This window comes from Paramormyrops kingsleyae, chromosome 16 (assembly GCF_048594095.1).
Source record: "Paramormyrops kingsleyae isolate MSU_618 chromosome 16, PKINGS_0.4, whole genome shotgun sequence".
Lineage (NCBI taxonomy): Eukaryota > Metazoa > Chordata > Actinopteri > Osteoglossiformes > Mormyridae > Paramormyrops > Paramormyrops kingsleyae.
Genome location: NC_132812.1, coordinates 13324804 through 13340968, shown reverse-complemented (window position 1 = coordinate 13340968; position 16165 = coordinate 13324804). Strand labels below are relative to the sequence as shown.

General features: G+C 37.3%; 1 protein-coding gene across 1 annotated transcript in view; it reads left to right on the top strand.

The window, feature by feature from the left end:
- The window catches only part of LOC111838565 (titin-like), a 167507-nt gene that overhangs the window by 20112 nt on the left and 131230 nt on the right, over positions 1-16165 (top strand). The window contains 19 exon segments of the mRNA XM_072700231.1: positions 126-386; positions 469-610; positions 3683-3851; positions 3953-4184; positions 4316-4600; positions 5472-5597; positions 5899-6087; positions 7158-7208; positions 7856-11446; positions 11794-12072; positions 12261-12824; positions 13127-13408; positions 13497-13775; positions 13870-14151; positions 14235-14513; positions 14614-14901; positions 15063-15341; positions 15478-15759; positions 15855-16133. Coding sequence (XP_072556332.1) covers positions 126-386; positions 469-610; positions 3683-3851; positions 3953-4184; positions 4316-4600; positions 5472-5597; positions 5899-6087; positions 7158-7208; positions 7856-11446; positions 11794-12072; positions 12261-12824; positions 13127-13408; positions 13497-13775; positions 13870-14151; positions 14235-14513; positions 14614-14901; positions 15063-15341; positions 15478-15759; positions 15855-16133 — 8139 coding nt within the window.

Here is a 16165-nt window from a genome sequence, read left to right as displayed (position 1 = left end):
TGTTTATTTTACACCTAAAAGTTGATTCTGACGCTACAGATCAATGCCACATCATCATCACATTGCATCTTTACACCCCCATTAAATATTGATTAATGCTCACTGAACTTTTTCTGTTTCAACAGCTATTTTGATCACATCAATGCTGAATGATCTTAATGCTCAGGAGAAAGACACAATCACTTTTGAAGTAAATGTAAACTATGAGGGAATTTCTTACAAATGGCTGAAGAATGACGTAGAGATTCGTTCTACAGAAAGATCTCAGATTCGTTCAAAACAGCTCTCTCACTCTCTGACCATCCGAAATGTACACTTTGGAGATGGTGGAGAATATAAATTTGTTGCTGGATCTGCATCAACATCGGCTAATTTATATGTTGATGGTAAGTATACTTCAGATGCTTCATAATACCTCTGGAGTAATTTGTAAGTTATTTTCTTGTTACATACCATGTTTTGTTTCAGCTCGTGTTATTCAGTTTACAAAGTTCATCAAAGATATTAAAACAACTGAAAAGAAGAAAGCTGTATTTGAATGTGAAGTCTCAGAACCTAATGTACAAGTAATTTGGATGAAAGATGGACTGGAACTGGACAAATCTGAACGGTATATTGACTTTTTTTTAAGTCTGTTGCCCAGTCTTTGTAATTCATCATGTTTCAGTCATGTTTCTGTTAATATATAGATATGAAATGTGCTGTCAATAATTTACTTATTCAATAATACAAAACCTGTCATGTGATCTTTGTCTGTATTATAAATAGGGGCGCATGGTGGTGTGTGCAGTGAAACTCAGAGACTCGGCAAAAGAGAAAAAAGTGCCTCAGTGTATGTAAACATACACTATGTCTATGAATATAATGGGAGTTGGGTTTTTATCCTTCAAATAACAAAACAATGGCCCTGCTGTGTTTCCCGGTTCAAAAATTTGAGATAGTTATATAATTTTTTTTCTTTATCGGTTGCTATATAATATATTCTACCACTTTATTCTCTACACTGTTAATGGGCTTCTTATCAGCACTGCAATGTAGTACGTGTATACAGTGTTTATGGAAGTCATATCATTGGTACTTCCAGAAATGGAATGGTGACTCAATGGGTAGAACTGTAGTGTCGCAAATCTTGGCTTATCAGGTTCCAAGCCCCCCCTCCAATGATGTGACCTAGATGGTTGAATTAGTGTCTCGAGATAGATCATAGAGTTTATTTAGATTTTGGTGGACTAACTTCCTGTCCACATTGTTCACTGCCGGGAGCTGAGAGGAAGCTGAAGTGTGGACTTTCTGGCTGGGAGCTGGGAGGGAGCAAAAACGTGGACCTTCTGGGGTCCCCAAGGAGCAGATTGGGAAACTGCTATAGACTCTAAGCTTATCACAATTTTGAATTGGATAAGCGGTTAAGAGATGAAGAGTAGGTAAAGCATGGTGTATTATTGAATTACTATTAAAATGAGTCAGTTGGTGAAATAGGTTTGATGTTTTTGAATAAGTGGATAAAGATGGTTTTTCATCCTGAAAAAGCTTCCTCAAACCGTTGAAGCTGATTGCTTTTCAGTAGCATGCTTTTATTTCAATTGTAATCCCACATTAATTTCCACTTGTCCAATTTCCATGCTGCTTCCATCAGATACGGTAAACCTGGAGTTTCTCCTTCCAGGCACAGGTCACAAGACTGGGGGGGGGGGGGGGGGCTCCCTAGACTGAATGCCAATTCATCACAAAGCACACATTCACTGGGTAGTTTAGAGACACTAATTCATCTATACCATGTGTCTTTAAGAAGAAAACCATGCAAACATTAATAGAATGGGCAAACTCCATAAACATGGAGCTTGGGGTGGAAATTGATACTAAAATTGTGAGGCTTCAGTGATAATAAATGAACCACCATGCATTCCAACACTTCAAACATTTTGTTGTATTATTGATTGCAAACTGCATTACTCCATAGGTATGTGAATTAATAAACAAATATTTATAATCATGCTTGCATATATTTACAGTAATGTGAAAAGTATTCAATGCCCCTCCGCATACTGTAATCCGTTGGATTTGTGCTGTGTTCATGCCCGGCTGCATGATGGCTACGGCTCACCACTCCCAACTCTTTGGTAGATGGTGCTCTCTGTTCAAAAAGGCCTCAAAGCATACCCCAAAGTAAACCAAGAGCACCATCTAGTGGGGTCAGACAATACAGCAAATGGTTCATAAAATGTCATTTTGGGCATTACTGCCCTTGACTCTCAGAAATTGACAAGTTTGCAGGCTCAGCACATTCGGTTGAAGCTACTAGGCAATTCTTGTGAGACTCACAAGACCCATAGGAAATGTTTATGATATAATTTATTAATGATTTGTCATTATTTCTTATTTAAAATGCATTTAACTACATTAATGGCCACTGGATCAATGTTTCTATTTAATTCATTTTCTTTGATGAAAGTTATTCAGTTTTGGAATCCCATTCCCATTTCTTGTTTTTTTTATTACGGTTACTGTTCATTTGTATATATCCTAATGTTAAACTGTGTTTTTTTCCTGAGCAAATACAGTGGTACCTCAGAACTCGAATTTAATCCATTCAGAACTCCGGATCGAATCCTGAAAAGTTCGACTTGTGATCAAATTTTCCCCATAAGAAATAATGGAAAAACAATTAATTGGTTCCCAACCCCAAAAAATTACACCTGAATATGTTTTTTTTTTAGCATTTAAACACAAAATGAACCGGATAAAACAAGAAGAGCATATACTAAACACATCTAAGCACATTTATCAAAACAGTAATTTGAAAAGTAAGAAAATAAATGTATCCAAACAATGTGTCCTGCCCCGATCGTCGGCTCCTTCCGTGTGCCACACCGCCTCGTTAACCCCACGTGGAATCCCCGTGTGATCAGCTGTTTCTGGTTGTTATAATTAGTCCTCTGTACTTCGTCCACGTTTCAGTTTGTTTCCACAGTCCGGTCATTGTATTGTCCATCTGCGTTTTGCCTGCTTTACCTGCGTAATTAAACCCCGTATTCCCCAATACCCTGACGTCTGCACCTTTGTCTCCGTTCCACCCCTGCTCGGCACAACATTATTATAATTAAAGGTATTAATGGTTTATTATTAGTATTAAAATAATGAATAAGAAATCTTTATTTTTAAATGTATTTTATTATATAATAATAATTATTATTGTTACTATCATTGTCTAAATGTATTTTTACTGTCGAAATACATGTATTCAGCTAGTGTAAACATGCACAATGCTCTCACAGCGAATGCAAGGCTGCGACTGAAGCGTTACCCTTTGTTTGCGCTGAGAGACGTACCGCGTGACTCATTTCCCCGCGCATACAAGTTATCTTAGGTCGGCGTTCACGGTTTAATTTCTGAGATTCAGATCGAGCGCTAGGTAAATTTTTTTCGAACTGGTTGGTTCGATTTTTAAGAAATTCGAGTTCTAATGAGTTCGAGAACTGAGGTACCACAGTATAGGCATACTACCCAGGAAAATAATCTTTAAAATTTTCTTTGCTTAATTCTTTTGCACAGCACTGTAAATGGTTGTGAAAAATCTTTTGCCTGTATTTAGAATACTTGGTCTGCTTCAGAATCTGCGATAAATTTTGCACCTTGAATTTTTCAATTTTTAAAATTTTGTTAATTCTTAAAATTTTGCCTCCAGATACAAGATTTCCAGTGAGAAATATGTGCATCGACTGATAATTCAAAATGTTTGGTTATCTGATGCTGGAGAGTATTGTGTAGTTGCTGGTTCAAGCACTTGCAAAGCTCAACTCACTGTGGAGGGTCGTGATGTCCGGATCACAGAGCCAATGGAGAAGGAAATTACTGTAAATATTTATTTGGCATATTTAACACATTATAACACATCAAAATAGTAATACAAATCCTTCCTTGCTAACAGTATGAAAAATTTCTTGAATATTTCTAGATCGTTGAGAAGCACAAAGCTGCATTTGAGTTTGAAGTCAATGAGGATGATGTTGAAGGATGCTGGTTGAGGAATGGGATCGAGATCAAGTTTTCTGTTGAAGACAGGTTCAACTATGTTGTAATTAGAAAAGTCCATCGTTTGACCATCTCAGAGACCTGTCACAGTGATGCTGGAGAGTATACATTTATTGCTGGCAGAAACAGAAGTGTGGTTACACTCAATGTCAACAGTGAGTAGTACAGTTTAAACAATGACAGTTTCTTACAGTTTTAAAATGAAAAAAAAAATAGAAAATGTACAAAACAAACTTATTTTGCTTTTTTCCTCCTCATTCTCCATCATATTCTGTTTTCCATTCAGTTCCTGAACCTCCTCAAATAATTCAGCATATGCAGCCTCTGTGTGTTGAGGCTGGGAAGCCGGCTTGCTTCTCTGTGGTGGTGACAGGAATTCCTCGGCCAAAGGTCTTCTGGTACAAGAACTCCCAGGTTCTGTCTCCTGGGTTCAAGTGCAAATTTTTGCAAGATGGTAATGAGTACAAACTCCTCCTCATTGAGGCCTTCCCAGAAGATGCAGCTGTCTACAGGTTTGAGGCCAAAAATGAGTGTGGAGAGGCTACCAGCACTGCTGATCTTATCATTGAAGGTAAGAGTTGCTGGTACACATATTAATAATTTAAAATGATCATAAAAATAACCAGAAGAAGTTTATATATGTATGCTAATATTTACATTTGCATAATTTAAACACTTTTGCCCAAAATGATGTACAAATGTGGTGTATTACTCTCAACATAAAACATACAAGCAGTGTAGAAAAATAGGTTAACATTTATGAAGAGTTTTTAAGTGGCTTGGGTGGTGTTATGGTAATATGGTATACTGTGTTTCTCTAAAATAAGTTGTGACCCAACCCTGCACTGGGCAAAATTTACCACTGGAGTTTGTCACTTTAATTAGAGGTTCTCTGTACTGTGTAAAGTTTTTTTTGCAACTGTGATTTAAAAATAACACTTTTGCACTTTTCTTTAAACCCAGTGTTTTGGCACAACTAAAAGATTAATTGATTGCTTGATCACATGATTAATTGATTGTAAAAATACAGACACTCCTCTATTTACAAACTTTCAACTTACGGACTTTCAGACATACAAACGAAGACGACTGCAAGTCCAAATTGTGTTCGTTGGGCTCGCGTTTCCTGTCCGCAACATCATTTTTTTCTTTCTGCGCGCAAATTCCGCCTAGCACGACTTCTGGCCGTTACTCCTGCCGCGCAGCAGTACTCCCAGCACCCTAGTTATTTGTACTTGTGTATACACTTAAAATTATGTTGAATGACGACTTACGAACATTTCAAGCTGTGAACGGCTGTTCGTTATGTATCTCATTTGCAAATAGAGTAGCGTCTGTAATCCTTTTTTTGTAGCGCTATTATAAACATACGTGCTGTGATTTGTAATTTTGTGATCAGAAAATGTATTTATTGAGTCTGATGATAAAATTTATCTTTTTAGTCCCTGAAGTGATTTCCCCTGATACTGGATCTCCACTGTCCCTCCCTGTTATCATTTCTCCAATTTGCAACACCACTGTCGGCGTAGGAGAAACTGCTCAGTTTCAGTGCCGTGTCTCTGGTGAAGGTACTACATTTTTTCACTTAGTGTTTATAAGAAATTACGATGCCACTTTACAATAAGGCTACCCATATAAAGGGTTTATGAATGGTTTATAATCTGGTTATTAATTAGGTTGTAACAATTTGTAAACTATTAATAGACAATTTTAAACAAGTTATAGCACAGTTTTCTTTTTATTATGAGTGGAAAAATGGAGCCTTACTGTAAAGTGGTACCGAAAATACCTATATTAGTTACTACTTATAAATAACTGGTTGATTGTTTAAGTATTGGAAAAATGTCTTAATTGTCTTTGCTTCCTTAGATTTACAGATCATCTGGTACTGCAAAGACAGGGAGATAAAACAATCTGACATCTTCAGAATGTCTCAGTTTGATGATAAGTGTCAGTTGGAGATTACTCGAGTTTTCCTTGAGGATAAGGGAGAGTACACTTGTGTGGCGAGGAACCCAGCTGGAATGGTATCGTGCTCTGCAGTCTTGTCTGTTGATGGTGAGTTTTTAATCATTTAGTTCAAAGCACGATACTGTATTTTTGTTTTTATCTGCATTTTGGTGGAAATGGAAAACATCACTAATACCTACATTTAACCATGTGGTTTTTGTGAATCTTTTGAGTCTTGCAATTAAATTGTATTACTCTGAAATTAGTTTTTTATATAAATAAAAAAGGCTTTTACGTTTTAATATGATAATTAATTTTCATCGTAATCTCACCTGGGAATACTTTTTTATGCCTGTAAGTTCTATTCTTTTGATCATGTTTTTTTGTAAATGAAGCCTCATGTCACTCACCACCATGAACAACAGATGGTGAACGTAGGATTTATTAATTAAACTTCCCTTTCGTATTACTGAAATCAAAGATGAGAAAACTACACATATTAAAATCCAAGTGCTGGGAATTCATAATGGAAAGGATTTTTTTTTATAAACATGGAAGACAAGACTTTCATTCACCCTTCAGTGTGAAAGAAACCAGGATGCCCTCGCATAAATCACTTGATGAAACTTGTCTAAAAAATTATAATATGCAAAGGTTTATATTATTAATAGAACAATATCTGCTAAGAGCAGGGACTTCTGTGGAGAAATGAAAATTGTTCCCAGGAACCATTTGTTGATTTATGGAAGGAAGGATCTTGACGAGTCAAAAGGTGAAGCAGTTTAGGTTACATGCTGCTGTTACGGCCCTGCTGAGGTGAAGGAGGAACAAATTATAAAGTGGATTTTAACATTACACAGGATCACATACATTTAAATTGTAGAACTCACATACCATGGATATTATTTCTGCGTAACACAATAAACACGACATATCTTTCCCTCATATTAATGTTCATTATGTATAACACAAATAATCTTTTTAAATTAATATATAATAAATTTTCAGTTTTCACCAAGTCCCCAGGTTGGGTTGACTGCAATGTAAAATATATGAATCTAGACAGGTTGCCGTCAATCATTTTTTCAAGACAGCGGGAAAACTATCCAATTCTTCAGTGAAACATCAAATAAATGCTTCATGCTGCATTGTAACATATGTGTGTGTTTTTTTTGCAGTCCTGAAAATGGGAGAGCAGATAGAACCAAAAACCACACAAGCAGCCACAGGTAAAATTCATTCGCACTGCATTTTTTATGTACTTAATTTCTTGCAACTGATGGACCTTTCTGACTTCAGATAGCTCTCAGTTTATAGGTGACAGAGAATTAGCGTGTACTGCGAAAACAATGATGCAGAGTACTATATATTTCAAAAGTTTCATATTGTAACAATGCAAGTGACAGTACTTTAACATAAAACAGGATGCATTTATTGTGACTTATCTGCTTAATGTCCATGAATTTTGACCTATCTAGCTGCTTATCTTGTGCTGTGGCAGGCTACTTTCTCTGCAGAACCAGTGTTTGATGTTAGCTGCCTGTATGTGCAACTGACATTTTTACTGTCTTTTAATGTGATAAGAAAATGATGGATAAATCAGTAAATCAATAATAGTTTAAAAATTCCAGCAACTCATGACAATCGGTTGAAGAATACCTTTAAAAGCAGACAACCTTCACTGCACTGTATCTATAGTTATAATAATTAATTATAAGAAAATTAGATGTGTCCTGGCGATGTTGTTTTATGGTTCTGTGATGAGTGAATTACTCACAAATTAAGTTAATGTCATTTTGGAAAGGGTTTCATTTCAGAACTTGTGTTTCTGAATGGATATTTTTAGTAAAAACTTAAACTTATTATTTTCATTCAGCTTTCTCTAGCTTGACCTTCACAAATGAAGAAAAACAAGAATCCACTGGCACCAGCCCATATTTAACTGAAAAAACCGAAACACTTGAACTCAAACCAGAGTCCAGATTTGATCCTGTACAATTAGAAAATAAAAAAGAAAAGCCTGTTTTTGTTACCAGGCTTATGCCAACAAATGTTACTGTCGGAGATACGGCTAAGTTTACTGTCACAGTGTCTGGTTTTCCAAAACCTACGGTTGAATGGTTTCACGATGGTCAGATGATCACATCTTCTTCAGTCTATAAATTAGTTCAAGAGAAAGATGAGTTCACTTTAATTATTTCTCAGGTAAAGGTGGAACATAAAGGGCAGTACTCTTGTACAGCAACTAACAGTTATGGCCACTCAACTTCTAGTACGTTCCTGCATGTACACATTGAGGAGAGGAGAAAAATACTCCAAAAACCACCTCCTCGTTTTATTTTACCCATTGCAAGTCTTCAGTGCATTGAAGGAGGTGAAGCTCAATTTCAGTATAATGTGACTGGGGAACCACTTACAGAAGTTAAATGGTTTAAAGGCAGCCATCAGATTCAACCTAGTAGTCATTATACAATTCAGAAAAACCCAGATGGTTTTGGATACTTACAGCTACATGGCCTTCAGATGGAGGACAGTGGCCTTTATACATGTCAAGCATCTAATCCTTTTGGGGATGCCTCCTGCAGTGCAGAACTGATTGTTTGCCACAAGACCCAAACTTACAATGAAGAACACAGCGTTTATCAGACGCAGAAAGGTTACAAAATATCAATGACCGAAGAAGCCACTGAATCCCGTCTGTATACAGTGAACCTACCAGGGGAAGCCAGAGCTTGCCTGCAATCAGGGCATAAGATGCTTTACACAATCGGTACAGAAGATAAACAAACAGTAATCAGTGAACAGGTAGGCACCTTGCAAGAGACGAACGTATCTGCTGCTAATCTTCAAAGGGAGCAGATCACCCGCCAAGCTGCTCTGCTTCAGTCACACAAATTAGAAGAGAGAGTATCTGTGGCTCCCACTCAGCCTCCTTCTTCTACAGTGGCTCCTGTGAGACAGCTCAATGTGCCCACTTTCACCTCCGCAGTGCAGGAGAGCCAAGGCTTTATAGAACAACATTATGATCACATTCAAAGCCCTGTCATCGTAGAACTGAAGATGGCTCAGGAACGACATGCAAATATCATGTCTGCAGTTACTGAAAAAATTACCCCTCTAAATAGCATAGAAACAGAGCTTATGGGTAATAAAAAAAGAGAACAGATACAAGTTCTTAGTCATCAAGTGGAAACCAGGTTACCCATTGTGGATGAGCAATCGGAAGTCATTTCAAAGCCAGAGTTTGAACAAAGCTACAGAGTCAAAGAAGGTGTGAAAATACTATATTCCGCTTTGGCGACGGAAAAGCAGAAACTGTCTGAAGCGCATTCTACAGAGTGGTCTATCTCTGAGGCTTCTACGCAATCTTCGACTGGAAAAGAAATGTTCAAGCCAGTTCTAGCATCTGTCACTGAAATTAAGAATTTGTTATCAAAAGAGGACAAATATGACATACATAGACTGAAAGAAGCAAAGGCAGTGCCTTGTAAAGATGCTGTTCTTAAGTCAAGTTTGGTATCTGAAGAGAAGCAGATTCTCCAGGCCGAACAAACGAAACAAATACCAGATTTAGAAAAGGCACTTACTGTGCAGTCTCAAAAAGAAAAAAGAGAAATCATGCATTTACAAATTATGAGAGACCAGGGTACATTACCCTCTGATGGAAGAATTATTTGTGAGAAACCAATAGCTGAACAAACAGACATTATAAAACAGCCTACCCTGTTGCATACAGTTACTACTAATGAACAGAATTCAGTTACTTGTGATCTGTCATCACAGTTTTCTTCAAAGGAAATTCAATATTCCGTTCAGCCTACAAAAGAATCTCTTACTCCTTTACATCTTCAGTCTGTTCACCCAGAGTGTGTTTTAGCTAAAGAAGAAATACTTACAGTTGAAAAGCCTGAGGAACAAATTTCATTATCGAAACAGGAGAGAGTCCGTAGACAAGCAGTAAGCATTGAAGAGAAAAGGAAGCTAACAGCAGACTATTCTACAAACATTGATGGGTCAATAACTGGGGTTTGCTCTGTACTTAAAACAGAACCAAAGCCTCAAAATATTCTCCAGGTGATTTCAAAACCAGTGGAACTGCCCAAGGAGACCCCATTCACCACAGTTGTGAAACAGCAGCGTGCATTAGTTCAGAAAGAGGATCAGTGGGCCTTAATGCACCTAATGACCACAGAAGACAGTCAAACTTTACAGGAGGGACACACAAATACTTTGAATGTAGTAGAGAAATTTAGCTGTGAAGCAAAGGTTGAGCCTTGTATTCCTTGCGAACCAGTTAACATAGAGGAGAAAGCAATCTCAACTGAACGTAGTGTTGCTTTGGAAGCTGCCGAACAAGATTTTGCTGTCAAAATTCAGGAAGGACAATCAGTTAGAAAATCTGTAGTGATGGCAGAGAATCAAGTAATAATTGGAGAAGTATCTCAGGAAATAAATAAATCAGAGGCAAACAAAGCTTGCAGTATAAAACAGTCCAAAGAAGTGCTTACCGTGCATGAGACCCAGGAAAGTACAGTATTACCAAAAGAGCTTACCTTTATTATTCCTACTTCAAAATCATTCAGCTTGGACATAAAGCATCAGTTAAAACATGCATTGCAATCTGCAGTAGCATGTGAACAGCCATTGCTGTTAGCCGAAGTTGTGAATAGTTTGGAAGTTGTAGAGGTAAAGGAAGTTAAAATGCTCAAAGCACCCAAATATGCAATGTTCACATACCTTATCACAACAAGCAGCACACCTTTGGAAATTACTGTTGCATTTGATGGTGATTACCCCCAGACTGCTGATCTAAGAAATGAGCTTCAATCAACTTTATACTCTATGATCTATCATGATAAACCAGTCCTGACCTCTGAAGAGCCTGGAATAAAGGAGATAGATAAGCCACTAAGACTGAGGGTCAGCAGCACGTCTTCCAAAGAAATGCTGTCTTCTTTGATAGAAACTGTTGGATTTTCTGAAATGGTTGGAGACTTTTCTGCAGCTAAACCCCAATCTGCTGCACTGAAGGTTGAATCTCATGCTTCTTTTGAAACTGTCAAAGCTCATCAATCCACTGATGTATCACTGGCACAAATACCTGTAGACCAATCTATAGAAAGATATGGAGGGGAGTTTTTGAAACACGCTGTTGTAGCTGAAAGCCCGATAAGAATTACAAAAGACTTTCCAGTTATAGAAACATTTCTAGAGAACACTGAAGTAGAGGAGCATAGTATGGTCAGTTTCACTGTGATTGTAACATCTGTTACAAATGTTAACTGGTATTTCAATGGACAATTGGTTAAATCTGGCAAAGAGTTCAAGTGTTATAAGGACAATGATAATTACACACTAGTAATTGACAAGGTTATCAAGGAGAAGCACCAAGGAGAATATGTCTGTGAAGCTGTGAACAAGGCTGGCAAGAGCTCAACATCATCAAAACTCACAGTATTCTTAAGAGGTTGGATATCAGGGATAAGCCTGACATTTTTTTTTTCAGTGCAGCATTAAATATTAAAATCCATGTTATTACTAATGATAAAGGTTCTGTGCACCACCACAAACATTGCATGTTTTTTGGACATCACATTTTCCCATGGCTTTCACTGAATTGATGCTGTCTTTCATTTAACCTTTCCACCTGTTTCTTTTCAGTCACTCCCTGGATTACTAGTGTTTGCCATTCTATCATCATCGTTCCAGCCAATCACCTCCCCATTAAAATGAATGTAACTGAATTATTGCCAGTTGTGCTAATTTGGTTTTCTTTCCCCTTTTCTTCCCAATCGCCCGTCTTCTGCAACACAGTACCACCTGTTTTTCGGCACAAAATTCAACCTTTGGAGATCAGTGTCGGCAGTCGCGCCAGATTTGAATGTGAGATTGAAGAGGCACCCAATGTAAAATTCAAGTGGTTTAAGTCTGGCAGTGAGATGAGAGATAGTGACAAGTGCAGGATCATCAGCCATCACCTGTCCTCCTCCATGGAGCTTTTGAATCCAACTAAAGCCGAAAGTGGTGAATACACCTGCAAAGCTACAAACAAATATGGCAGTGATAGCTGTTCAGCTTCTCTGAATGTAGCTGGTAAGTGGAATGAATGGTGTAGTACATTCTTCAATGATTGTTATTGAATATGAGTGGTTATTATTATTTATTGGAATATGAATTTGGTTGCTGCTGTTGCATCCCACAGCCTTTAACAGTGTAGTCATATAATCTGTTTCTTAAATCTTCTGCCCAATTTATATTACTCTTTTTTGTAATTTTTGTAGAAGTTTTCCCACCAGTCTTTATTACTAAGCCAGATCCAACGACTTCATATGTGGGAAAACAAGCAAGAATTCAGTGTGTTGTTACTGGTTCATCACCAATGAATGTTGTTTGGCAAAAAGACAACGTTGCTATTTCTTCGGGAGGAAACTACCAAATTTCTGCTGACAAGAACCGACATACTCTTGAAATAGTGAAACTTGCTCTCTCTGATCAAGGGACTTACCAATGTAAAGCCTCAAATGTTGTTGGAACTGACATGTGTGGCACAGAACTAAGGGTAATTGACAAGCCTAATTTTGTAAAGACCTTTACGTCAACATCAGTAGCTCTGGGGAAGCCATTGCGACTTGAGTGTCAGGTAGATGAAGATACTGGAGTGGTCATCACCTGGACTAGGGATGGCAAGAAGCTGCATCACTCCATGGATCTTAAAATTACTTTTGAGGACAAAGTTGCCACTCTTGAAATTCCGAATACGAAGCTTAAAGACAGTGGGAAATACAGCTGTACAGCTGCAAATGATGCTGGCAGTGATAGCTGCTCTTCCACAGTAAGCGTTCAAGGTAAGACTGAAAGTTAATTTTCCGTGTTTGTGCAGTATTTGTGAAGCAGCAGATCTGCACAACCGGAGATTAACTCTTAAATCTCTGATGTGTGAAATGTTAGGTATAGTGGTATAGTAATAGAAAATAAATAAATATTGATGCTTCTTATGCTGCCTCTTACCATCTTTGAAATATGTTGATCTGAGTCTTTTTGTCTCATCTTTTTTGGAATATCTTTATTTCTCGACATTGGATCATGATTTCTCAACTGAAAATGACTGAGTATGGCATTATGACCTTTTTCTAATACTTCTTATTAGAGTCCCCAACCTTTCTTAAGAGACTGGAACCCAAAATCCTCTGGAAACAGGGCATAACGGGGCGAATGCAATGCACTGTTAAAGGCTCGCCAGAGCTACATATAACATGGTTCATGAATGACAAAGAAATCAGCCCTGGAGAGAAACACAAGATGAGCTTCAAGGATGGCCAAGCAGTCCTAGAGATCTTAAATCTTATTGTGACAGATAGTGGAAATTACACATGTGAAGTGTTAAATGATGCTGGCTGTGAAAGCTGCAGCACTGTTTTAACTGTAAAAGGTGTGTAGCAACACTAATTCTCATTTTGATTTAAAAGAATCTTTAAATCAAATGTGGATGCAACTGAGTTGTCTTTTTTGTTTCTCAGAACCTCCTTCCTTCAAAAAAGAATTGCAGATGGTAGAAGTAGTTAAGGGAACTACAGCTGTATTTGAATGTGAAGTAACTGGCACAGCTCCATTTGAGGTGACCTGGTGCAAAAATAAGAAACCAATTTCCTCTGACAAAAAGCATAACATAATCTCTAATGATTCTAAAGTGATTTTGGAGATTTATTCATTTGAAAGTGCAGACACTGGGGATTATCAGTGTTTCGTATCAAACGATGTTGGTAAAGTCTCCTGCAAATCAACTGGTAAATTAAAAGGTTAGTAAGGTTCAGCTATCAAAGATTTTCATGTATGAATATGTATTTGCATTCCCTATATGCATATTAAGAAATTATGTTCTTTTATATCTAGAACCCCCATCATTTTCCAAGAAGATAGAAAATACTTCAGCTATTGTGGGAAATTCTGTTAGACTTCAGGGAATTCTTAAAGGTTCATCTCCAATCACAGTCAAATGGATGAGGGATTCTGAAATTTTAACTGATGATGATCCTAATGTAATAATGACATTTGAGAATAATGTTGCAGTTCTGGCTATCAAGACTGTAAACATAAACCATAGTGGCAAATACATTTGCCAGGCAGAAAACGATGCTGGCAAACAGCAGTGTGAAGCTACTGTGTCTGTTCAAGGTTTGTTGATATTTTTAAACTTGCAGCACATTTTATGCACAGTCTTATTATGTCAAGTCTAAAGCTACTTAATTCCATTTTAGAACCAGCGAGAATTATGGATAAAACAGAATCCATTAGTGTGACTGCAGGAGAACCAGTAAGTTTAGAGTGTACTCTGTCTGGAAGCCCAGAACTCAAAGTGAAGTGGTTCCGAGACGGGAAGGAAGTGACAGCCAGTCGGAAGTACAAGATGACTTTTAAGGATAACGTGGCCATTTTGAAAATTCTTACGGCAGAAAAAGGAGACAGCTGTGAATACACCTTGGAAGTGGCAAATCGTGTTGGAAAAGACCAGTGCACATGTTCTGTCACTGTCCTGGGTTGGTTCTGGATCTCATTTACTTGTTAATATTTCCTTGAATTATTTGGTCATAGATTTGTGGTGTTGTGAAGGTACTTAATTTTCTTCTTGTTGAACAGATCGAATTATTCCACCTTCCTTCATAAAAAATCTTAAAAAGACTGATGGGAATGTTGGCACCAATGTCCACATGGAATGCAAGGTTTCTGGGTCACAGCCCATGACTATTTCATGGTACAAAGATGAGATTGAAATCAAAGCCAGTGCAAAGTATGAAATGAGTTACAAGGAAAACACTGCTACTTTGGATATCTTTGAATTACAACAGACTGAGGCTGGATTATATACTTGTCGTGCAACAAATACAGCTGGAAGCAAAGAAAACAGTGGAGCTTTATTTGTTAAAGGTTTGAAAAACACTAATGCCCTCTTTTTTAGTGTTTAACATAAAAAAATCCATTTGGCAGAGTTTCTCATAAATATCTTTAAACTTAAAAAGTATTCAAACTACTGTATATAATAATTATAATATTCAATACATTTTTTCTCTCCTAAAAAAAAAAAACAGAACCTCCCATCTTTATAATGAAACCTGATTCCCAGGAGGTAATTCCAGGATCCACTGTGGTCTTACAGAGTGCTTTTACTGGTACATCCCCTTTTACCATTAAGTGGTTTAAAGGGGAGAAAGAAATGTTTACCGGAGGCTCATGTTTCATCAAGAAAGAGTCAACTTCAAGTTTCATTGAACTCCATTCAGTGAAACCCACTGATTCAGACAATTACACTTGCCTAGTGGCCAATGACGCCGGGAAAGTGACTTGCACCGCCGTCTTATTTGTGAAAGGTGCTTTCTTTCTTTTACCTGGTTTCTGCCTTTGTTGCTCATATTTCTGTGTCTCTTATGTTTGTTTTATATGTTTTTTGTTTATTGCAAAATGTATTGGCTTTTTGTGACTATGATTTTTTAATTATTTTTTTAGAACCACCAAAGTTTGTAATGACACCTGAGAGTGCTAAACTGGTAACATGTGGAAGTGCAGTGATCCTCGAATGCAGAGTAATCGGTAGCCCTACCATCAGTATCAAGTGGTTCAAGAATGAGGCTGAAATTAGTTCTGATGACAAATATCAAATGGCCTTCAGTAACTCAGTAGCTACTCTGCAGATTGCCAACTGCTCTGTTGATAATAGTGGGGATTACGTTTGTGAAGCATCAAGTGAAGCTGGTAGTGACCGATGCAACAGTGTAATTACAGTGAAAGGTCTGTAAAATATCCCTGAGGATCATTTTAGTAGTTTTTATAATTCACTGATATTCAAATTAATCATTATGGATATTTTGTCTTTTTTGCTTTAGAACCACCTACTTTTGTGAAGGCTATTGAATCAAAGGAAATTGTAAAAGGGTCTGATGTCATATTGGAAGGAATAATTTCAGGATCATCGCCATTTGAGTTTACTTGGTATAGAGAGAGTAAAATTGTGAGAAATGATAAAACACATAAGATCAGCTTACATAATGATACTGTTAGCCTGCATATTTTAAAATGTGAAGTTGGAGATGCTGGAATATATCAGTGCATTGTTACAAATGAAGTGGGGAGGACTTCCTGTGATTGTCAAGTGAGTCTGAAAGGTTAGTAGATGAAGTTTAGATTTTACATCTTT